Here is a 25,927-nt window from a genome sequence, read left to right on the forward strand (position 1 = left end):
CTAGGACTTCCAATACTATGTTGAGTAATAGTGGTGAGAGTGGTGAGAGTGGACATCCTTGTCTTGTTGCTGATCTTAGAGGAAATACTTTCAGTTTTTCACCATTGAGAATGATGTTTGCTGTGGGTTTGTCGTATAGGGCCTTAATATGTTGAGGTAGGTTCCCTGTATGCCCACTTTCTGGAGAGTTTTTATCATAAATGGGTGTTGAATTTTGTCAAAAGTTTTTTCTGCATCTATTGAGATGATCATATGGTTTTTATTCTTTAATTTGTTATATGGTGTGTCACATTGATTTGCATATATTGAAGAATCCTTGCATCCCTGGGATAAATCCCATTTAATCATGATGTATGATCTTTTTAATGTGTTATTGGATTCTGTTTGCTAGTATTTTGTTGAGCATTTTTGCGTCTATTTTCATCAGTGATATTGGCCTGTACTTTTCTTTTTTTGTGATATCTTTGCCTGCTTTTGGTACCAGGGTGATGGTGGCCTCGTTGAATGAGTTTGGGAGTGTTCCTTCATCTGCAATTTTTTGGAAGAGTTTGAGAAGGATAGGTGTTAGCTCTTCTCTAAATGTTTGATAGAATTCGCCTGTGAAGTCATGTGGTCCTGGACTTTTGTTTGTTGGAAGATTTGTAATTACGGTTTCAATTTCATTACTTGTGATAGGTCTGTTTATATTTTCTGTTTCTTCCTGGTTCAGTCTTGGAAAGTTGTACCTTTCCAAGAATTTGTCCATTTCTTCCAGGTTGTCCATTTTATTGGCATAGAGTTGCTTGTAATAGTCTCTTATGATCCTTTGTATTTCTGTGGTGTCAGTTGTAATTTCTCCTTTTTCATTTCTAATTTTTTTAATTTTTATTTTAAAAAATATTTATTTATTTATTTGTGTCAGGTCTTAGTTGTGGCACACAGGATCTTTGTTGCAGCATGCGGGATCTTTTGTTGCAGCCTGCGAGCTCTTCTTTGTGGCGCATGGGCTTCTCTCTACTTGCAGCACGTGGGGTCTCTAGTTGTGGTGTGCGGACTCAGTAGTTGCGGCACATGGGCTTAGTTGCCCCGCAGCATGTGGGATCTTAGTTCCCTGACCAGGGATCGAACCCTGCATTGGAAGGCAGATTCTTAACAACTGCACCACCAAGGAAGTCCCTCATTTCAATTTTATTGATTTGAGTCCCCTCCCTTTTTTCTTGGTAAGTCTGGCTAAAGGTTTATCAATTTTGTTTACCTTCTCAAAGAACTAACTTTTAGTTTTATTCATCATTGCTAATGTTTTCTTCGTTTCTATTTCATTTATTTCTGCTCTGATCTTTATGATTTCTTTCCTTCTACTAACTTTGGGTTTTCTTTGTTCTTCTTTTTCTAGTTGCTTTAGGTGTGAGGTTAGATTGTTTGAGATTTTTCTTGTTTCTTGAGGTGAGATTGAATTGCTATAAACTTCCCTCTTAGAACTGCTTTTGCTGCATCCCATAGGTTTGGGTTGTCGTGTTTTCGTTGCCATTCGTTTCTGTGTATTTTTTAATTTCCTCTTTGATTTCTTCAGTGATCTCTTGGTTATTTAGCAGTGCACTGTTTAGCCTCCATGTATTTGTGTTTCTTACAGTTTTTTCCCTGTAATTCATTTCTAATCTCATAGCATTGTGGTCAGAAAAGATGTTTGATATGATTTCAATTTTCTTAAATTTTCCGAGGCTTGATTTGTGACCCAAGATGTGATCTATCCTGGAGAATGTTCCATGTGCACTTGAGAAGAAAGTGTTTTCAACTGCTTTCAGGTGGAATATCCTATAAATATCAATTAAATCTATCTGATCTATTGTGTCATTTAAAGCTTCGTTTCCTTATTTATTTTCATTTTGGACGATCTGTCCATTGGTGTAATTAAAGTCCCCCACTGTTATCGTGTTACTGTCGATTTCCCCTTTTATGGCTGTTAGCATTCGCCTTGTGTATTGAGGTGTTCCTATGTTGGGTACATAAATATTTATAATTGTTATATCTTTTTCTTGGATTGATCCCTTGATCATTATGTAGTGTCCTTCCTTATCCCTTGTAACAGTCTTTATTTTAAAGTCTATCTTATCTGATATGAGTATTGCTACTCCAGCTTTCTTTTGATTTCCATTTGCATGGAATATCTTTTTCTATCCCCTTACTTTCAGTCTGTATGTGTCCCTAGGTCTGAAGTGGGTCTCTTGTAGACAGCATATATATGGGCCTTGTTTTTGTATCCATTCAGCTAGTCTGTGTCTTTTGGTTGGAGCATTTAATCCATTTACATTCAAGGTAGTTATCAATATGTATGTTTCTGTTACAATTTTGTAATTGTTTTGGGTTTGTTTCTGTGGGTCTTTTTCTTTTCTTGTGTTTCCGCCTAGAGAAGTTCCTTTAGCATTTGTTGTAGAGATGGTTTGGTGGTGCTGAATTCTCTTAACGTTTACTTGTCTGTGAAGCTTTTGATTTCTCCGTTAAATCTGAATGAGATACTTGCTGGGTACAGTAATCTTAGTTGTAGGTTTTTCCCTTTCAACATTTTAAATATATTCTGCCTCTTCCTTCTGGCCTGCAGAGTTTCTGCTGAAAAATCTGCTGATAACCTTATGGGGATTCCCTTGTATGTTATTTGTTGTTTTTCCCTTGCTGCTTTTAATATTTTTTCTTTGAATTTAATTTTTGTTAATTTGATTAATATGTGTCTTGGTGTGTTTCTCCTAGGGTTTATCCTGTATGGGACTCTCTGCGTTTCCTGGACTTGGGTGGCTATTTCCTTTCCCATGTTAGGGAAGTTTTCAACTGTGATCTCTTCAAATATTTTCTCATACCCTTTCTCTTTTTCTTCATCTTCTGGGACCCCTGTAATGCCATTGTTTGTGCATTTAATGTTGTCCCAGAGGTCTCTGAGACTGTCCTCAGTTCTTTTCATTTTTTTTTCTTTATTCTGTTCCTCAGCAATTATTTCCACCAGTCTATCTTCCAGGTCACTTATCTGTTCTTCTGCCTCAGTTATTCTGCTATTGATTCTTTCTAGTGTATTTTTCATTTAGTTATTGTGTTGTTCATCACTGCTTGTTTATTCTTTAGTTCTTCTAGGTCTTTGTTAAACATTTCTTGTATTTTCTCGATCTGTGCCTCCATTCTATTTCCGAGATTTCGGATCATCTTTACTATCATTACTCTGAATTCTTTTTCAGGTAGATTACATGTTTTGTCTTCATTTATTTGGTCTTGTAGGTTTTTGCCTTGCTCCTTCATCTGTAACGTATTTTTTTGTCGTCTCATTATTTTTGATGGGTGGGGCTGTGTTCCTGTCTTACTGGTTGTTTGACATGAGGCTTCCAGCACTGGAGTTTGCAGGCAGTTGGGTAGAGCTGGCTCTTGGTGTGGGGATGAGGACCTCTGCGAGACCTCACTCTGATTAATATTCCCTGGGGTCTGAGGTTCTCTGTTAGGCCAGTGGTTTGGACTCGGTGCTCCCACCACAGGAGCTCAGGCCCAACCCCCAGCCTGTGAACCAAGATCCCACAAGCCACCTGGTGTGTGGCCAAAAAAAAAAAAAAGAAAAAAGGAGCAGAACAATAACAAAGAATAAAAAATAAATAAAGTTAGAAAGATAAAAAATATACTAGATAAAATACGAATAAAAATGAAATAACAACAACACAGTAAAACAGAACCATAATAGCAAATAGAAAAAAAGAAAAAGAATAAAAGCAGGAAAAGGCCTTGGCTGTGGGGGAGGGGCAGACTTAGGCGGGGGCAGGGCTTAGGCTCAGCACAGCTGGAGGGGGCCTCACAGTGGAGGCTCAGGCCTGGGGCCCCAGCAGGCTTGCTGGGACCCAAGTGGGCAGGGGAAGTACTGGCCAAGTTCCCTCTGATCCTCCGAGGTTCCCTCCCTGTCCCCACTGATCCCCTTCCTGTGGGTAGGGGATCACAGTGTGCCCTCGGTACGCCCCTCCTCGGTGCCCACCTCCCGGCATGGGAACCCCTCCCCTCCCCCAGCCACCCCTCGGGGCACTGGTCCCATCTCACCTCTTCTTTTCCTCTCCCCCTCCCTCCCACACCCCCAGGACCCACGCAGATGGAGGGGGCCTCGGAGGGTGGAGGATCAGCCCTGGGAACTCAGCAGCCTCCCTGGGGCCTGAGTGGGTGGGGGAAACGCTGGCCATGTTCCCTTCCAATCCTCTGATCCCCTGAGGGTCTCTCCCCATCCCCATTGATCCCCTCCCTGTGAGTGGGCCCCTATGGGCGTGGGAACCCTTCCTCTCCCCCAGGCGCTCCTCAGGGGTGCCAGTCCCTCCTGCCTCCACTTCTCCTCCCCCCTTGCTCCCCCCCACATCATACCCGGTCACTCGGGGGGTTCCTCCTGTCCCCTTAGGTGTCCAAAGTCCCCCACCAGCACCTGGTAGGTGCCCTAGTTGTGAGGAGATGCAAACTCAGTGTCCTACTCCACCATCTTGACTCCGCCCACTTGCATATGATTTTTAAGATAACACTAAGATTACCTTGTTGGAGAACACAAACATATTCTCCCATTCTTGGAGTCACAGACACAGCCATCCAAAACATTTGAGGTTCAACTATATTCTGAAGCCCTTGGTGTAAAGAGAAAGTGTAACATTCATCAGTTGCATTAGTGAATCTGTGGGTTCTTTCTCATGACAGTTTGAAGTAATTGCCAGATTACCTTATTTTTCCTAAGAGGCCATTCTGCCTATGCTGTTATCTCCCAATATAGATATATAAAATTGAAAGTCAGTGATAGCATTTAGAGCAATGCCCTTTTTTCCCTTTTGGCTTATCAACAAATCAGTGCTACAAATTCTGGTGTTCTGTTTTTCTCTGCTTCTAAAATGCATATATCCCTGCAAAGAACTATGGCCAGTTAATAAACATCAAATATGGTAGTATTTAAAATTTAATGTCACAGTGTTTTGGGCAAAAGTGTGAACAGTTTCTTGGGAGGAAAACCTTTCAGGAAATTATTTACTGGCTTGGAGTACTGTTTTCCTCTATATTTATCTTGATTATAATTTTTTTTTTTTTTTTTCAGAGAAAGCCTGTGCAGAAGCTGGGTCAGCAAGAATGTCGCTTCTTATATTGGTGTCCATTTTCTTATCTGCAGCTTTTGTTATGTTTTTGGTATATAAAAATTTTCCTCAGCTTAGTGAGTAAGTATACTGAAAGAAACAGAAAATGTCTAGACATTTATAGAGATGAACGTGCATTGAAAGTTCAACTAATTTAAGGAACAGAACTGGCATAATAATTGTATGTCAGCTCTCATGGCTTGTAGCAAGTTCATATTGACACTGTAATTTAAATACTTCTTTCCAAATATGTCTCTTGATTTTCTATGCAAGGTTCTCCTAGCACTGCTTCTCTAATTAAGGCATCTTTCTAATGACTATGTTGAAAAACATAGCCACATTAATAAATTTATTGCATATTATTATTTAATGTTAGTAGTGACCAAGTAAATTTATATTGCAGTCCATAATAGATATTGACCTGCAGTTTGAGAAATACTGATGCCCTTTTTCTCTGCTTTACCCCTTTTTCCATCCCTGTTTTCTCCCTTCCTACTTTTCCGTGTCATCAGTTTTTGTCTGCCTCTATTCATCCATTTACTTCCGCACCACATCTCTGTCTCCTAGCTCTTTTTCTCTTCCCTGTTTTATAGAAATGATATGGTGTGAATAGGTACTTTTCACTGTCAAATGCACTTTGTAAAAAGACTTGTCTATCTAGTATACAGCCACAATTCCATAGCAAAAACCTTGGGAGTGGAACGCATTTCAGAATTTAGAATTTTTCTATTTTGGAAAGATAACATGGAATAAATACTGTATATTATGTAGTATCTCCAGCAGGATCTGGGGCAGCACCCCATAATCAAATACATTAATATTTTTATAGTGAAACCTGTATTATAGAAGACTATGAAAAACTGTATGTAAGTGTGGGTCAATTTTTGGTGACAGATTACAAAGAACTTTTGGTTTTCAGAGCTTTTTGAATTTTAGGGAAAAGATTATAGACCTGAAACATACTTTTATGAGGATAAAATATATCCCTGGGTTATTCAACCACAATAACAACACCCTTGGGTAATCATAGATTACATCAGAGACTACTAAAATGTAGTTAGACTTTCAACCAGGGCCACCTTGGTGTGGTAATGGATAACTGTGAAATGTGATTTCAGGGTGTAAGAAAGTTCCTGTTTCCTCTAAATTTCTTTCATTAACACTTTCTTATGCTTGAAATTTTATAGTTAAACTTATTTTTATTTTAATACTTTGAGTTCTTACGTGAATATAAATGCCTTTGGGAGGATAGCATGTTATATTGTTATGTTAATATTAGTATCATTGAATTTTAGATCCTTTCTCTTTTTAATCAAAAGAGTAGGAAATAAAGAGCTGACTGAAAGAGGGAAAGAATATAGAGTAGATTAAGATTGTTTTGGATCCCAGTGTGCTCTAAGAAATATAACACTTTTATATAATAATATGCTGTTATAAATCTTTTATATTCTGCCTATTTCTTTCTGTGTGTGTATATGTGAGATGCATGCACACGCCTATAAAGAGCTTTTTTAAGCTTTTAAATTTATAAATGAGAAAACCCATTTTAGTTTACCTGCTATTTTTATGGGACTTAAACAGCAGTCTATCATTGTTCTGCAAGGTTAGTTAAATTTTATCATGTAAACAAATGGGTACAATAAATGGGTACAATATACATTAAACACGAAGGTGATTATTTGGGGCTTTTATAAACAGAACATTCAGTTCCAAACAAGGCACCAAATATAAAGTAAAATTAATAGAAAGTGACAAGTGTTTAAGTTTTTATCTGAACTTTGAGCTGAGATATTCAAGAAAAGATATGAACTATAAATTCATTGAAATTTTTACTTAATTTCTGTTGTAATTGATTACTGACTTCAGTTTATCATGAGGATTACCCAAAATGATGTTCAGTATGTTTTAAATATGCTAACATCAGTGGTTCATTTATTAATTCAAAATTTACTCCAGTGTTTGAGCAAATGCTTTTCAACCTTTAGTTTGGGTCATCCTGAATTTTCATATGGATTACATATCTCATGAAATTATATTAAAGCATTAAAAAACAAATAATTTATAGACTTTGAACTTAAATTTTGTGAATTTATGCTTAGCATGTTACAGATCAAGGCATCAAATCATTTTGGATAAAACTTCATGTTTTGAACTTTGATATGAATTATCTTGGCAAATTTCTATTTAAAATTTTTTTCACTTTATTTCTTTAGAGAAGAAAGAGTGAATATGAAGGTTCCCAGAGATATGGATGATGCCAAGGCTCTAGGAAAAGTTTTATCCAAATATAAGGACACCTTTTATGTACAAGTACTTGTAGCTTATTTTGCTACATATATTTTGTATCCTTTTAACTGAAAAATGTTTTCTACTTTTGTTTAAGAAAAAGGTTTTAAAAGATCTGCTGCTCAGTTATACATAACTATTTTTCCTTTTAAAAATTGTTAATGCAGTATAACCTTAAATAAAATATTGAAAAATGAGAATGAAAAAATTCTCACTTTAATCCTTTCTCTTCAAGTCAGTTGTCATTTCTGAATATTTATTACCAGTTTTTCTGTTTTCTGCTTGTTTCACTTATCATAAACTTTTTTCTTTCCTTTGTATTATTCAAGATAATCATTTTATTTAGGATTATTTTATTAGTTAATTGATTGTCTTAATTTAAATAATAATTTTGAATTAATAATCACCATACCATAAATTTTTTAAAAATTCCTGTAGGTTTGAAGATATAATTTGAATTTAATTTTTGCTTTTCTAGATGTTGTATTATGAATCATTTGCTTATGATTTTTTTCTTCCATTTAATGGTTTCCTTGGTAAAAAATCCTGTGAGAGTAACTAGTCATGTAAAGGATATGATTTTTTTTTTTTTCACAGTTCTTAGTATGTATTTCTTTGTTTTATATAGAAATATATGTTGTATTTTAACTAGGCAGGAAAATTGCTTTATTCTTTCTACATATTTTCAAACTGCCTATGCAACTGGTAATTAACCTTCCAATTTGTGGATGTTAATTTCTAATTTTTGTATCTTTTATTCTAATCCAACGTATTTTCCAAATCTTCTCGGTTAATTAAAGACATTAACTCTTTTTTTTTAAACATCTTTATTGTAGTATAATTGCTTTACAATGTTGTGTTAGTTTCTGCTGTATAACAAAGTGAATCAGCTATATGTATACAGATATCCCCATATCCCCTCCCTCTTGTGTCTCCTTCTCACCCTCCCTATCCCACCCCTCTAGGTGGTCACAAAGCATGGAGCTGATCTCCCTGTGCTATGCAGCTGCTTCCCACTAGCTATCTATTTTACATTTGGTAGTGTATATATGTCAATGCCACTCTCTCACTTCATCCCAGCCTACCCTTCCCCCTCCCTGTGTCCTCAAGTCCATTCTCTACGTCTGCATCTTTTAAATTTATTTAATTAATTAATTAATTTATGGCTGTGTTGGGTCTTCGTTGCTATGCGCGGGCTTTTTCTAGTTGTGGTGAGTGGGGGCTACTCTTCGTTGTGGTGTGCAGGCTTCTTATTGCTGTGGCTTCTCTTGTTGTGGAGCACGGGCTCTAGGTGCGCGTTGTGGCACGCGGGCTCAGTAGTTGTAGCTCGCAGGCTTTAGAGCGCAGGCTCAGTAGTTGTGGTGCATGGGCTTAGTTGCCCCGCGGCATGTGGGATCTTCCCGGACCAGGACTTAAACCAGTGTCCCCTGCATTGGCAGGCGGATTCTTAACCACTGCGCCACCAGGGAAGTCCCTATGTCTGCATCTTTATTCCTGTCCTGCCCCTAGGTTCTTCAGAACCTTTTTTTTTTTTTTTAAGATTCCATATATATGTGTTCGCATATAGTATTTGTTTTTCTCTTTCTGACTTACTTCACTCTGTATGATAGACTCTAGGTCCATCCACCTCACTACAAATAACTCAATTTCGTTTCTTTTTATGGCTGAGTAATATTCCATTGTATATATGTGCCACATCTTTATCCATTCATCTGTCGATGAACACTTAGGTTGCTTCCATGTCCTGGCTATTGTAAATAGTGCTGCAGTGAACATTGTGGTACATGACTCTTTTTGAATTATGGTTTTCTCAGGGTATATGCCCAGTAGTGGGATTTCTGGGTCGTATGGTAGTACTATTTTTAGTTTTTTAAGGAACCTCTATTCTGTTCTTCATAGTGGCTGTATCAATTTACATTTCTGCCAACAGTGCAAGAGGGGTTCCCTTTTCTCCACACCCTCTCCAGCATTTATTGTTTGTAGATTTTTTGATGATGGCCATTCTGACTGGTGTGAGGTGATACCTCATTGTAGTTTTGATTTGCCTTTCTCTAATAATTAGTGATGTTGAGCATCCTTTCATGTATTTGTTGGCAATCTGTATATCTTCTTTGGAGAAATGTCGACATTAACTCTTGATGTTGTAAAGGTAATCATTTTCCTTTTTCAAATCAGCTTTTTAAAAGGCATATTAATTATTTTGTTAATTCTCTCAAAATATTTCTATTCTTGCTTCCTCTCTTATTTCCTGAATTTCTTTTGGTTTGTTGGACTTTTCAGCTAAAATTTTTTTCTCATAAAATTCAATAGCATTTTATTTTCTTGGATTTTTGTTGGATTAGATATTATGTATTTAACATATAGATGTTCCTGTATTTACCTCCTTATGCAGATGTTTTGAGTGTATACTTAAAACACATTGGACCAGTTATTCCTGGCATAAACAACTTAGTGACAAGTACAGTTATAATAGCTTTTGCTGCTAATACAAACATTACTCCTTTACCCACCTGGTGAAGATAACATTTATATTTAGGTAGTGTGCTATGTGTGGCCACTTTGTCATTATCCTCCCTATTTATTAGAAAAATTCAAATTTGGGGGTAATTTGAAGAATGATTATTATGCACCTGTCTTTCCACAGTTCTTTGGGGCAGTTATTTGTAAAGTAATTTAATTATATACTGACTGTTTTAAGTAATTCACACCTGCTGCCTTTTCCTACTTCCCATTTCATCACTTATCTGTGAAAACCAAAGTGTTAGGCTTGTAGGTTATTTTGCATTTATAAACTTTAACCATAAAAAATATTTTCCCCCAATAAGAAACATTTGGTTCAGCCCTTTCATTTGGCTTTTATAAGGTTTTTGTGAACATTTTGTGAATGAGGCATATAGTTTCTATTTACTTTGGAAAGTTATCTTTTCTGCCCCATTTTGCCCCCTAGCTTTGGAAGGATTCATAGCTGAGGGATAAAGGGGATACCCACCCATAGGGCCAGAGAGCCAGTTAGCATAAGTGAATCTAGACCATCTATGGGAGAATAAATGTTGTAGCCTAGTTGTCTTAATATCCATATGCAAATTAGTAGAAAAGAATAAAGTGCCTTGTAGAAAGTGAATTAAAAGTATAGGAATAGGGACTTCACTGGTGGCACAGTGGTTAAGACTCCACGCTCCCAGTGCAGGAGGCCCGGGTTTGATTCCTGGTCGGGGAACTGGCTCCCACATGCATGCAGCAACTAAGACCCAGCACAACCAAATAAATTAATTAAATAAATATTTTTTTAAAAAAGTATAGGAATAGGTTTATTATTATAAAATACATTTGGTTTAAATTTTTCAATTTTAAATGAATCATTGGTTAATCTTGTCAATCAGCAGGTTTTATTGCATATGGTTACTATTTGCTTAATAATTAAGGTATTGTAGTGATTCTGCATTGTTTTAGAGTTTTTTAAAAATTAATTTATTATTTATTTTTGGCTGCATTGGGTCTTCGTTGCTGTGCACAGCTTTCTCTAGTTGCGGCAAGCGGGGGCTACTCTTCATTGCTGTGCGCAGGCTTCTCATTGCGGTGGCTTTTCTTGTTGCAGAGCTTGGGCTCTAGGCACGCGGGCTTCAGTAATTGTGGCACGTGGGCTCAGTAGTTGTGGCTTGTGGGCTCTAGAACGCAGGCTCAGTAGTTGTGGCGCACCGGCTTAGTTGCTCCATGGCATGTGGGATCTTCCCAGACCAGGGATCGAACCTGTGTCCCCTGCATTGGCAGGTGGATTCTTAACCACTGCACCACCAGGGAAACCCCTGTTTTAGATTTTTTATAGGATAATTTGTTAAATCTATATTTTCTTACAATTTTCTATTTATTTTACACTTTGGAATCTTAAGCTCTGAGTGTTAAAAAGGTACTTTTTTAAACTCAGTGAACAAAAGAGAAGACTTATCTTTGGGCGTATAATTAGTACAGCACTGATTAATAGAAGTATAATGTGAGCCACATGCAGTTTAAAAATTTTCTAGTTAGCGCATTAAGGAAAGTAACAATAAATTAATTGTAATACATTTTACTTGAACTGAAATGTCAAAAATATCATTTCAACATGAAACCACATAAAAATTATTACTATTTCACATTCTTTTTTTGTGCCAAGTCTTTAAAATGTGTGTATTTCACACTCATAGCACATCTCAGTTCAGACCAGGCACATTTTAGTGTCTCTTCCCCACAGCCACATGTAGCTAGTAGCCATTGTATTCAGCAGTGCAGTACTAGTACTTTCATTGGTAATACCTATTTCAAACTCTTGTATATTAATTACTTTTTACATTATAATTACTTATTTTAACTTCAGCTTTCATCCATTTAACCAGAAAGTACTAATTATATGCTAAGTACAATCTAGTGTTTTAAGCATTCAAAAGCAAAACAACTATTTCTATCTGGAATAATGGGAATTATGGGTAGAGATACGGTATAGTCATTCTAGACATAGCAAGTCTAGAGCAGAGCTTATAAGCACAGGGCATGGTTAGGAAGTGATCAGTTTTGTTGGTATATAGGGTGTGAGAAGGGGAGGATTTGAGAAATTACTTTAGGAAGGTAGGCTACACATTGCACTCAGATTGTAGAGAAGTTTGAGTACCAGGCTAAGGAATATAGAATATTGATTTGGTATTGGATAGTCATTGAGGACTTTTGAGCTGTGGATGACAAAAGAAAGGATATCTTTAAAAACGAATAAAAATGTTTACCTATGGAGAGAGAGATGAAACAGGGATGGAAGTGAAACTTCTCTAAGTGTATTTTATTGTGTAGATTTGACTTTAGAACCAAGTAAATATTTCACATAATTATAAAACCAATTAAATCAAATTGAAAAAAGAAACAGAAATCTTAAAAATCTAAAGTAACCTCACACCCGTTAGTTGGATGGCTACTAATCAAAAAGAAGAAAAAACCCAGAAAGTAACAAGTGTTGGTGAGGATATGAAGAAATTGAAATCCCTGTGCACTGTTGATGGGAGCATAAAATGGTTTGGCAGCTGTGAAAAACAATATGGCGTTTCCTCAAAAAATTAAAAATAAGATTCAGCAGTCCCATTTCTGGGTATATACCTGAAAGAATTGGAAGCAGGGTCTCAAGAGATACTTGCACACCCATGTTCATAGCAGCATTATTCACAGTAGCCAAAAGGCGGAAACAACTCAAGTGTCCTTTAATGGATGAATGAAACAAAGTGTGGTATATACATACAATGGAATATTATTCAGCCTTAAAAAGGAAGGAAATTTTGAAACATATTACAACATGGGTGAACTTTAAGGACATTATGCTAAGTAAACTAAGCCAATCACAAAGATATGCTATATGATTCCACTTACATGAAGTACCTAGAGTAGCCCAATTCATAGAGACTGATAGTAAAAGGATGGTTGTCAGGGGGTTAGGGGAGGAGGGAGTGGGGAATGTTATTTAAGGGGTATAGAGTTTCAGTTTTGCAGGATGAGAAGAGTTCTGGAGATTGCTTGCATAACAGTGTGAAAGTACTTAATGTTATTGAACCATACACTTAAAAATGGTTAAGATGGTAAATTTTATGTTATGTATATTTTAACAAAATTAAAAAAAATTAAACAATCTAAAGCAAAATGAAACAAATTTAACAATATATTGAGTTGTTGGAGATTTGACTATCAACAAAATTTTCAAATTATTTCAAATTGTTTCCTTGAAAAAAGTAATTTGGCTCTGTGTCCCTTCTGGGATAAATCTTAAGGACAGAAAAGATTTGAAAGAAATCTTAAACTATTTTCAGTTGCTATATTGTTCTGAAATTTTAAAATATGTGATATTAATGTATCTAATATATATACACACACATATGTGTGTATATACATATATGTGTGTGTATATATATATACACTTAATAGTATGTAAAGGAAATAGCTAATTATGTTTATGACATTAAGAACCAAGATCTTTCAGTGTTAGAGAAAAGAAATATAAATCTATACAAAGCTGGAAAGTTAAGGTCAAATTATATCCCCATGCAGAGAGAATGGCTTTGTTAACACTATAAGATAAATGACAGCGGAATGATACAGGTATAAGTATAACTGATTCACTTTGCTGTATAGCAGAAACTAACACAACATTGTGAATCAACTATACGCCAATAAAAATTAATTTTAAAAAATGACAAAGGAACATATTAAGCCACCCTAAGAGATACAGTAGGCAAAGTTCAAAAAGTGGTAAATTCTGCAAATGACCCAGTTTCTTCAACAAGTAAATTACACGACAAAAAAAAGAACCAAACCTGTACTTTAGTGCTGTGGAGAGCAAATACCATGTGTGGACCTTTTTTGTCCTGATTTGAACAAACCAGCTGTCCAAAAAAAAAAAAATTAAGACTCTCTTGGGAATTGTGAGCATGCTCAATAGCTACTTATGATAGTTAGGAATTTTGGTTAATTGATCTCTGACAATGGTATTATAGTTGTGTTAAAAAGAAAAGGAATCCTTATCTTTTAAAGGTATTAATGTAGTTGTACATGTAATGATATGTCTGGGATTTGCTTCAATATAATCAAATGTAAGGGATATAGAGAAAACAAGATTGGTTGTATGTTAATTATTGAAGCTGTATATGGGCATATAGGGCACCATAATACTAGTTTCTCTACTTTGATATGTGTTTGAGACTTTCCATTAAAAGATTCTAAAGAGCCCTGAAATAACTAAGTTTAATTTTTAAAATTTTTAACGGAGGCATCCAGTAGACTGCTGGGAAATTTGAGACTGGTATTTGATTAGAAAAGTTGAATCAGAGATAGAGAATTCAAAGTTATCTATCATCTATTTATCTATCTATCTATCTATCTATATCTATCTATCTATCGCCGTATGCTTGAAGCCATGTGTACATCCATATACATGGAAATGACTGAATTTATCAAAGAAAAGTGAGAGATTAGCTAACAGAATGTTAGAGAAATCTCAGGTTTGAGGGTGAGGAGAAGAGAAAAACTAGAGAAGTAATGATCTGTAACACAGAAGAAAAATACAGTTCACTGGAGTTGAGTTTTACACTGAAGGATGTTTAATCCTATGCAAGGGTCAATAGAAAATTCTTACTGAGAAAAAGTCATTACTTTTGTCCAGGAGGGGGTTTCAGCAGAGTGAGGGATGGGTAAGCCAGATTGCAAGGGAGGCAGTGAAGATGAGAGGCAGTAACTGGATAGGATACCTTGCTCAAGGAAAAGCCTAGGTTTTCTTTAGTGTGTAGGCATCTGAGTGGTTTTATACAGAAGGGATCTGTGCAAGAGCCAGAAGTTAAAGATAAAAGAACTCAGGAAGAAGGAGATTGAAATGAAAACAAGAGTAAAGTGGGAACTAGAGGAAAAAAGGAAGGATGGGTAAAGATAGAAATTTTAAAGTAGAAGGGAGAGAAGTTGAAGGAATTCACTCAGTCTGTCTGACTTACGAGTAAATCATGTTATGGGTGATGCAGAGGTCCAGGCCAAAACTAGGAACTAGAGAGATGTAGGAAAAAAACATAATTCTGTTTTAAAGGTAAGATTTGTGACTTTTACTATATTTTGTAACCCTTATTCTTTTTTAAATGAGTAGTAAGTTGAGGTAAATGTCCAAAAGTTAAATTAGAAATAGTAATTATTATACCTTATATTGTACCTGTATTTCCATAGAAATCATGTTTCCTAAAAATATTTGAGAGTAAAAATCCAATGCATTAGGGGCTTCCCTAGTGTCGCAGTGGTTAAGAATCCGCCTGCCAATGCAGGGGACCCGGGTTCAAGCCCTGGCCCGGGAAGATCCCACATGCCACAGAGCAACTAAGCCCGTGCGCCACAACTACTGAGCCCGTGCTATAGAGCCCGCGAGCCACAACTACTGAGCCCACGTGCCACAACTACTGAAGCCCGTGCGCCTAGAGCCCGTGCTCCGCAACAAGAGAAGCCACCACAATGAGAAGCCCACACACTGCAACGAAGAGTGGCCCCTGCTCCCCACAACTAGAGAAAGCCTGCGCCCAGCAATGAAGACCCAATGCAGCCAAAAATAAATAAATAAATTTAAAAAAAAGAGCCCTCTTTAAAAAAAAAATCCAATGCATTAGAGAAGCATGTCTTTTACAAGATTACTGAAGACTTTTGTTCTCTATCTTTTTTTCTGCCCCCCATCCCCCTCCCCCCCCTAAAGTGCCCAGTTCCTCTCTGTCTGGTACACATTCGGTATTTGTCTTTGTTTTCTCTTAGTAACACACTCTAATTAACATTGATTTACGATAATGTTAGTAAATGGTTATAAAGGTATTGCAGCTGTGGAATCATGTATTTTTTAAACTTTGGGTATAATTTTACTTTTTTTTTAATACTGAAATATGGATATAATCTTATTAACATCTAACTTCTGTATTGATATTTGTTTTCTGGATTGTTGGATTTGTAGTTTAAAAATTCATTTAATTATGTTTTAATCCTTAACTTAGAAGTTAACAGCTTGCAAACATTTGCTATTCCGGGCTCTATATTTCTCAGTATACTCTCAGGGTTTCTTTATCCCTTTCCACTAGCCTTATTTCTTGTTTGTTTGGTAAGTATATAAAATGAAATCGGGAGACTAGAAAGAAATAACTTTAAATAGAATGATGGGAATGATGATGGCATCCTAGTCCCACTAGACTCTGGAAGCATAGACTTATTAGTTTTAAAAGGGGTTTAATGTTAAAGTAATATCTGTTAAGTCCCTCCATAAGGAGATGTTATAGTTTGGCTTTTTTCTAGAACAGGGTTATCATAGACTTAATTGCATTTATAGGCTCTGTTCTAGCCTTTGCTTTCTATACTGTTTTGTAATTCAGATAGTCCAAGAATGTTGGTGGGCCCAAGGAGTTAAGTCCCATGGCTGGAGGTGGTGTTTTCAAGCATAGGAATTGAAAAAATATTGCTCTTGAAGTTTTATTCATAGGCTAATGGCTAACATTAACTATTTGGATATAGTCACTAAGTTTAATCACAAGTGCCAGTTTGTTTTAGCTGGTCTCATTTTAGTTATAATTTGGTCAGAGAAAGGACTAGATCAGATGGGTTCTTGTGCTCTGCTCAAGAGATGTTATGCAGAGTATCCACCCCATATCCCAAAAGAAAGAAACTGGTTGAGGTTTGCCTTAGGTGAATATATCCATGTGAATAAGATGGAAAAGTACAAAATGCTTACGGGTTCTTGTTATTTTGTAGTGTTCTGGACTCGGTGCTTCATTCTGCTATATGCTCTCCTATTTAGTTGGAAGGCCAGTTGTCTATAAATACCTGACTGAGAAAGCAGTAAAATGGTCACAGCAGGTAAACATGTATTTTTAAATTATTTGATGTAATTCTTTGGCTACTTGGGGGGTCAGTGTATAATATCTACATAAATTCAGACTCAGGGCTTTGATAAAAATGATCTTTTGAAAATTAAGTGGTAGGCAAATAATGAATGTTAATAATTTCAAATATGATGTTTTTGTATCTGTAACAGTAATCTTAATTCTTTATTCCTAGTAACTTCAATCAGCACAAAAGTCAAAGTGTCAATATAAAGGCATCCATATATTTAGACACCTCACCTGTTTTGTGTTGATGCAGGATGCTGTCAGTGGGTCTCTGAAAAACTTGTATCAGCCAACTCTTAATGCATTTCATCAGTGGGAAGAACTTATCTTCCGTTAGGATCTCTGCAAAGACTAGCAGTGATAAATATAAGGACTGCTGCCCAGGAAAGTCTAGCATAGTATTGCTAAGAATCCTTCTTATAAAGAATCAGAAGAAGCAGACTATTAAATCAGAGGAATTTTAGAAATTTACCCCTTTGTTTTACAGATTAGGAAATTAAGAGAAATTAAGCATTTTGTCCAAAATCAAAATCATTATTTGTATACCAAGATCTAGGAAGTATAAACTGTAATCAGTGCTTTTATTTAGTCAGCTAAATGTTTCTATATGCTTGTTAAATCTCATTTATCAATGAATGAATTCACTCATGTGAAATATATTAACATAAAGATTATCTGAATTTTTTTAAAATTGGAGGCCAGGTTTATTGATGTACTATACTAGCCCTTTATATTACAGGACATTAAAGGCATTAAAAAGTTGGTCATTTGATATCTATCTTATATATAGATATAAATTTAATTTTGCCTTTTTAGGTTTAAAATGTTGTTGAGCCATATTATCTAGGCTGATGTAGAGCCATCTTTAGTAGTATAACATTACACTATAAGCACAATCTTGAAAGCTTTCATCTGATGTTATTTAGCTCTGGTAATGAACATTTGATAAGCAGTTCATTGTCATTTTCAAGCTCCTTTTTTGATCATTTCTGTTGGGTAAATGCTGAGCTATCAGGGATAAGAATTTGAAATAAGGTATTTTATAATCAGTTTATTTTCAGGCTTGGCTTTATCTTGATCCTAACTTGTTTCTTTCTTGTGACAGGTTGAACGTCATAGAGAACATCTCATTAACTACATTATATTTTTGAGAATAACACCATTTCTGCCTAACTGGTTTATTAATATTACATCTCCTGTGATAAACGTGCCATTGAAAGTTTTTTTTATTGGCACTTTTCTAGGTAAGCCCTCTGGTTCGTGCTGTGTTAGAACTCATCGTGTACATGTCTAGCCTAGCAGTGTCCAGCTGGGCTAGATTTTGTGCTCTATGCAGGCATGCCAGCACCATATATAACTGGTGGGCACAGAGCCTGGCCTATATAAGTAGATGCTCGGAAATGTTTGTTGGATTGTGTTGATTTAAATTTTTTTTTTAAACAAGAGCACTCTCTGCTGGATATTTTTTTAATCATGTAGAATTAAGCAGGACTTTTTAACTCCATTCTCTCCCTCAGTGGAGAGAAAAAAAAAAAATTGAAGGTGCCTTTTTTGAGTACTTTCTCCTTTGTCTTCTAATCAGGTACTGAAATACTGAACTTTAATTTTCAATAGAAAATTGATCCTATCTTTCTTTTTATTAACATAGAACTTATTATGGGCATTACTGAAAGTTTGAGGGAAGGAAAGCAAGGATGAACAAGAAGTTTCTTGCTTTCAAGGAGCTAACACTTAACTTTGAAATTACTCAGTGGGTGTAAAGATTCATTTATATATTTGTGAATTCTGATAGTTCTTATGATAGTTCTTTAGTAAGAGTATTCTGCTTTTCTTCCAAATTTAAGGTGAATTGTTTATATACCAACAAAATGAGCAGATTCCTCAAGTATTGACTGTCTGTTAAATTAAAGCTTTACGTTAATACTTAATTTTTTATTGCTATTTTTAGAAAAATTTATAGACAAACTTAAAAATCTTAGCAGGTTCTCCATAAAAGTGGGAACAAAATCTTAGCAGGGGTAATTTTGGATTTTGTAAAATAATACTACACTTATAGAATCAGAAGAGAGAATTTTTGTACTGTCTCCTTATTTTACAGATGAAATACCTAGAGATAAAGTTAACTTCAGCTTTGGCTAAAGTAATTTTTCCAGTTTGTTCTGGCTTTTAATAAAATATGGTTGTTCCACCATGCTTTTGTATAAACTGCTCTTTTTACTCATATATTTTGAGTATCTTTCCATTTCTGAGTATCTCCTACCACTCATTTTAAGTATACGCTATGGAGGGTGAATGACAATTTACTCAATCTTATTTTTGAAGATTTAGACTGTTTCCAGATTTTTATTATTATAATTCTTTGATGAGCATCCTTGAGACTAGATCTTTGTTCATATACATTAATATTTCCTAAAGTTGAAATTGGTGGATCATAGCACATTCGTTTTTTAAGGCTGTTGATAAATTTTGTAAAATTATTTTCTGGAGACTTTCCTTGGATTTTTAAAATCATTATCCTTAAGCGGTGATTATGAAGGACTGAATTCTTTATATGGAAATAAACTTGAGGGGCTTTAAGTAAAATTAAAATTTTCAAATTGTAAATCACTATATTCTTAGAAGAAATTGTATACACACAGTATTTTAATTTTTAAAAAGAATTGATTGTTTTTTACCATATGTTTTTACTTTCTATTTTAGGTGTTGCACCTCCCTCTTTTGTAGCAATTAAGGCAGGAACAACATTGTACCAGCTTACAACAGCAGGGGAAGCTGTTTCCTGGAACTCAGTATTTGTTCTAATGATTTTGGCTCTTCTTTCTATTCTGCCAGCCATCTTCCAAAAAAAGCTAAAGCAGAAATTTGAGTGAATAATCCTCTGGGTTTTAGTTTTCCTATGATCATCATCATCATCATCTCTCAGGATTGGCAGGTTTATGTGTTAAAATCACCTCTTCAGTAAATGAAACAGGAATTTGTAAAATAAAATTTCCTATCCGGTGGTTAAAATAATGCATTTAAGTGGCAAAGGAGAGAAGAAAGTAAAAATGGAAATTGGTATACCATGAAAAGTGCTGTCAGTAGTTATGATAGACATCTCCTAAATTACTATTCCAAGGCTATAGATAATAAACGTAGCAGCATAGTAGGAAATTCTTGACCCAACTGATTAACTCAATATATTTCATGAACTGGCCGTAAATACTTACCCTTGACTTGATAATTTAATATTTTTCTCTCTATTCCATACTATAACTAAAATAGGAAAAGCAAATAGAAAAATTCAAAAGCAAAGATACAGTATTGCTGTTCTGACTAATGTTAGCCTTCTTTCAGAGCATAAACTTGAAAACTAAAGCTCAAAAGATATTTACATTTTCTTCCTTTTTACCTTTGAGGTAGTAGACTTGTTTAGAAGTTGCATCTTAGTGGACTACTGAATTTGGAAAAGATATCAAGTTATATCTATTTAGTGAATTTTATTTTTGTCTTCTTCTGTTCTAGATTATCATGGATTGGTCTGAAATTTAAAATTCTGACCAGTCTGTTTTCATTTGTTTCCTAGCTTTCAAAATATTTCCATTGTGCATATACAAAATGGCAATGACATGATAATTGTATCATATTGGTGTTGATAATTTATATTCAGATGATATTTTGTTACACAGTTCCCCTTTACTATCTCAAAAGGGTATCAAAAAAGGAAACGTTCAAAGTATGCAGTTTTTAGATGTTAGATTAATTATGTTACTTTATATTTTGAAACAAAAACAGTGTCAGTACAGCACTCAAATAATTGAATATAGTTTATTTGTTCCAATGACTGTAAAGTTTACCTCATTTATTTATTAGTCTGGTCATTAAAGTATGTATTATGTAATTATCCTTTTTTATGCATGATACATAAGAATGCCTTGTTTCATTTCTATTGATGGCTTTTTTGTTTGGGGCTGCTTTTGATTAATGCAGTTTCCCTATTTAGGGTTTTTACTTTTTATATCTCAAAGTAAAATTAAATTCTTATATGGTAACTACTATTTAAATAGTCCTGGAAAAACTAAACAGCTTTTTGCTGCTTGCTTAACGGTAATATCCTCGATCCCTTGATTCTAGGACATAAAGTACTCTGTCAGTTTTACCTTCACCCAAGACTGTCACGTTGAAAAGTACTTTAGCTGTGGAAGAAATCCTTGTATGTTTTTATTGTGAGAGGTATGATCAGCCTCAAAGCCAGTTTCTACTACATAATGTGGACTGATTATTTTTTCTATCGCAGTATTAACAAATGGATTTATTGTAAATACAAAGAAAATATATTAATTAATATACTATTCTTATGTCACCTGGACTTTTGTGTGAAATTATTTATTGTTATTTCTAGCAAGGTTTTCTTCCTTTCTTATTGACCAGAGACTGAGTGATAAAGCTTTTGTTATTTTTGCAAACAAAACATAGCCTTTTTGGACAAAGCTCACTAAATATTACTGTATAAAATGTAATTGAGTAAATTTTTATCAGACTTTTAAAAATAAGAGTTTGGACTCAGGAGCAGCCTCACTATTTATTCCATTATGTATATATTGTACTTACTCTATTCTCAGAGTATTTTCCCTATCCATATCATTGATCCTGTCCCTTTGCTGATTATTTTTTCTGTTAGAAAACTGTAGTTGTCACTTAAGGTGAGGTATATTTTCTTCTCCCAAGAGAATAGGCAGCCAGTCTTTCCACATTCATCATCATTGTCTGTCAAGAAAGAACCTTCAGCAGGCTGAACCCTAAATGCATTTGGTGACCTATATTCATGGATTCACAGACTTGGCCTGATGCCAGATGTAGATTCAAGCTTCAGCCACATCTTGAAGACAGTTACATAGTAATAACCACCAGAGGGCAAGTATGTGTAGTGGGGAGGCGAGCAGGCTAACTAGGAAGTTGACACATTGAGACTCTTCACCTCTTAGTTAATCTCCTCTCTCTGGAGCTCTATTACTTTGAGTGTAATATTTCTAAAACACTTAATAAATGTAAATTAAAATGTAAGAAGAATAAATTGTACTGAAAAACTTAAATGTAGCACTTGGGATTTATTTCATGGAAGTATTTGTATTTAAAAAAACTTTAATTGAATAAAAATATTCTTTTGAAATTCTGTGCACATTTTCACCTCTAAGAACAAAAATTTGTTTTTAAACCTTTAATTTTTATAGTTGGCTTTTGAGAATCTTAAGGCATTTAAAATTTAAATTGTAGAGGTAAGTAAGTACAGGTAAACATTTATTTAAGTATCTAGTATATATAATTTCTCTATAAAGGAATTGATCTCGGAGAGAGCAGTGAGCGGTCCTGAAGAGAGATTTTAGTTCCCTGCCCAGGAATTGGACCTGGGTAGCCTGGATGAAAACCAGGAATCGTAGCCACCAGACCACCAGGGGCTAGAGGCTAGAAGCAAAGTGGCCCTAGCTCTTTCCCCTTTTTGAAAGGAAGAATGTCTTGTTCAAGGAGGCAAAAACTGTAAAAACAGGTACAAGGTTTATTATTAAAGACAGCATAACGTATGGGAGAGCACACAGACAAGCAGTTTGTTTAAGACAGAAGTAAGGCAGAAATACACACCCAGAGAGAAAGGGTATGGGCATCCTCTCTAATGAGGAGGAGCACAGCAAGTCAGAAGCCAGGCAGAAATACACACCTGGAGAGGAGTGTGGGCGTCCCGAATGAGGAGTGCAGTAAAGAGGTGATTTAAATCACATATAGGACAGTCCTTCCGGGTCTGTGTTTACATTTAGCCAATTGTTTCTTTTTTCACACCTGACTGGTCCTAGGACTCTCCCCAACATGCATGTGCAACTTTTTGCTCAGATGGATCCCACCCCAGAGGCCTGTGGGTGCATTCCACACTTACTATGGAGTGGCGCCCCCTCCCGTTTTGACCCTCAAGGCGCCTTCCTGCGAATGTGCAGACAGGGAAGTTTTCCTTGACCTCAGGAGTGGCACCTTATGTCTATACTTTAGCAAAGCTCAGCTTCTGCCACTAGCTTTGTCCTTGGAGTGTCTGGGTGAGAACAAAGCTTCAATTTTACTCCACTTGACAAACACCAGCTGTCCAGCCCAGGGGCCCATCTATCTCCTACCTCAGAATCTTAAAGTTCTCTTTGGCTTTTTGAAAATGGGTAGAATAAATCAAAAGGGCTGAAACATTCTTGGTGTTTAATCATTGATCGATTGTTTAGATGTTTTAAGGTGGATCTTATTGCAGTTTCAATACTCTACTGATTATTGCTCTTTCTCTTTTTTCTTCCTTACCTGGGAAAAACTTGCTAAGCTGGGTGACTTCGGAGGATGTTGTTTAAGCTCTAGGCCTCATTTTTCTCATCTGGACTAAGTGAGCTCTAAGGTCCAGGTTCCTTACAGCTCAGACATGATAGGATTCTCTGAAATTAATGAGATACATTAATAGACCCTTCTAAAAGTATTAAATTAAGCAGCCTTTGTCTAGCTTGTTTTTTGTTGTTTTAAAAATTTATTATTTTTTGGCTACGTTGGGTCTTCGTTGCTGTGTGCGGGCTTTCTCTAGTTGTGGTGAGCGGGGGCTACTCTTCATTGCGGTGTGCGGGCTTCTCATTGCAGTGGCTTCTCTTGTGGAGCATGGGCTCTAGGTGCGCGGGCTCAGTAGTTGTGGCTTGTAGGCTCTAGAGTGCAGGCTCAGTAGTTGTGGCACACGGGCCCAGTTGCTTTGCAGCATGTGGGATCTTCCTGGACTAGGGCTCGAATCCATGTCCCCTGCATTGGCGAGCAGATTCTTAACCACTGTGCCACCAGGGAAGTCCTGCCTAGCTTGTTTTATAGCTTACAGTGTGCTTTCATATACACTTATCTCATTTAAATAAATTAACCATTTTATTTGCAATGGAAGACTTGAGAAAACAGGACAAGGGCTATTCCCATTTGGTTACTTTGCTAATAATATGAGGTAGGGTAAAATGGAAATTGTTTAGGGGGCTAAAAGGACTCTCTGAAGAGTCTTTTCATCCTAGAAATACTTGGTATGAAAAACAGAAGTCATAATATCAAGTCTGATGACCACTTCGAGTTAGCAGGGATGGTACTTTGAGAATAGAAGGTGGGGGAACTCACTAACTCCTATATTATATTTTGGGGGCCTGTCTGGGCTCCTTAATCTAAGGTTAAGTATCATGTAACATTTGGAGCTGTACCAAGTGGGTACTCTTGTCATGATGACTGAACTGTTAGATAAAGACTGCCAGGAAGGACTTCCCTGGTGGCGGTCCAGTGGTTAAGACTCCACGCTTCCACTGCAGGAGGTGCAGTTTCAATCCCTGGTTGGGAAATTAAGATCCTGCATGTTGCGCGGGCGTGCTCAAAAAAAAAAGAGTGCTGGGGAGTAGAAATTGACCCAGTGTTAGCCACTGATAGTTCTGGAGTACCACTTGAAAGTCTAAGGGGACTTTTGAAAACCACTCTGAAATCAACATTGTAAAACTATGGAAGCTGAGAGATGGAAGTACACAGTTCAGGTCTGTGTATTTTAAATGGAAAACTAGTCACATTTTAGCATTGTCTTAACCCTGTAGAGTGAATCTATAAGAATCTTCATCCTGAAATTATAGTCTGGAAGATGGTCTTTTGTGCAGTATCACCTACACTTCCTTAAGAAAATGGATTCTTTCATGGAAAGCTAACAGGCCCAAGGTAGACATAGTGTGCTGAGCCAAGACCCCTACCTACTTTCACCTTTGAGACAGGGTTTCCTGGTGACTAGATCAGCACTCTGGGGCTTGCTTTGGAATTCGTGTTAGAACACCAGTCAAGGTTTGTGATGGATAATCTAATGTGTCAACTTGACTGGGCCATGAGATGCCCCAATAGCTGGTTAAACATTATTTCTGAGTGTGTCTTTGAGGGTGTTTCCAGAAGAGATTAGCATTTGAATTGGCGGTCTGAGTAAAGCAGATTGCCCTCCCGCATGTGGGTGGGCATCATCCAATCTGTTGAGGGCCTGAATGGAACAAAAAAATGTAGAGGAAAGTTGAATTCACTCTCTGCCTGATGGTTGAACGGGAACATTGATCTGCCCTTGGTACTCCTGGTTCTCAGGCCTTCAGACCTGGACTAGAATCTACATCATTGGCTCTCAGGCCTTCAAACTATACCACCGACTTTCCTGGGTCTCCAGCTTGCAGACAGCAGATTGTGGGATTTCTCAGTCTCTGTAATCACATGAGCCGATACCTTAATAAGAAATCTCTTTATATCAATATATATAATATACATCAATGTTTCCTATTGGCTCTGTTACTCTGGAGAGCCCTAATACAAGGTCATAGGCTACTGTTAACTAGAGACATATTGAAAGGAAATAGTGATAGATATTGCAGAGGAAAATTGGAATTCCTGGTGAAGTCTGGAAATGATGAAGGGATAGTGATTGATACAAAAAAATTAGAATTATACATCATCATCAAGAATTATATGTGGTCTCAAAGGTGCAGATGCCCATGTCAGTGTAGTGGTAAGCATGAGTCCTTATATAAGGTATTTGGCCATGTGGATAATTGTCAGAATTTATAGTTTATGGCTATACAAAAAATAGAAAGGAAAAATAATCTCTACCTATATGAAGACTTGGGAGATTTCTCATCAAGTCATGTGATAAGGGTGCTATCAAATACATTTTGGAACATCAGGCCTAGCTGGAGTCAAACATTATAGAAACAATTTTTAGTGATATTTAAGTGTAGAAACTAAGATTCCACCTAAGGTCTGAGAGACTCTTGAATCATCTTTCTTAGGTCTCAAATTTGGGTGGAGAAGCAGGATGACACACTGGTTATCTTTAGATAACAATTCTAGCCAGCCTTGTTGGGAAGAGAGGCATCAGTTCAAACGAGCTGGAACTGAGTTCAGAGGCCCAATGAGTAAAGTTCTGGGCAATGGAAAGAAATACATTCCTTACCTATTGGTCGAAATGCTGCCTAAAGCAAGCCCTAGACATCAATTTGCTTCAGCTGTGAATGTGTGGAAAGGCTTGGTTACAAACAAAACAAGCCTAGTAGGTTTTGGAATATTTGGGAGAGGTTCTGAGAAAACAAAGGGCTGCTTGATTGGGGGAGTGGAGGAGGAGAGTGG

The 25,927-nt window shown here is 36.2% G+C and overlaps 1 protein-coding gene across 1 annotated transcript in view; it reads left to right on the top strand.

Annotated features, from left to right (window-relative positions):
• Nucleotides 1-21,125, top strand: part of TMEM41B (transmembrane protein 41B) — a 29,905-nt gene extending 8,780 nt beyond the window's left edge. Inside the window, exons 2-7 of the mRNA XM_007172792.2 lie at nt 5,057-5,174; nt 7,307-7,435; nt 15,903-15,996; nt 16,641-16,745; nt 17,883-18,021; nt 19,478-21,125. Coding sequence (XP_007172854.1) covers nt 5,057-5,174; nt 7,307-7,435; nt 15,903-15,996; nt 16,641-16,745; nt 17,883-18,021; nt 19,478-19,647 — 755 coding nt within the window. The 3' untranslated portion in view covers nt 19,648-21,125. The remainder of the gene's footprint in view (nt 1-5,056; nt 5,175-7,306; nt 7,436-15,902; nt 15,997-16,640; nt 16,746-17,882; nt 18,022-19,477) is intronic.
• Nucleotides 21,126-25,927: the final 4,802 nt, after the last annotated feature.

This window comes from Balaenoptera acutorostrata, chromosome 9 (assembly GCF_949987535.1).
Source record: "Balaenoptera acutorostrata chromosome 9, mBalAcu1.1, whole genome shotgun sequence".
Lineage (NCBI taxonomy): Eukaryota > Metazoa > Chordata > Mammalia > Artiodactyla > Balaenopteridae > Balaenoptera > Balaenoptera acutorostrata.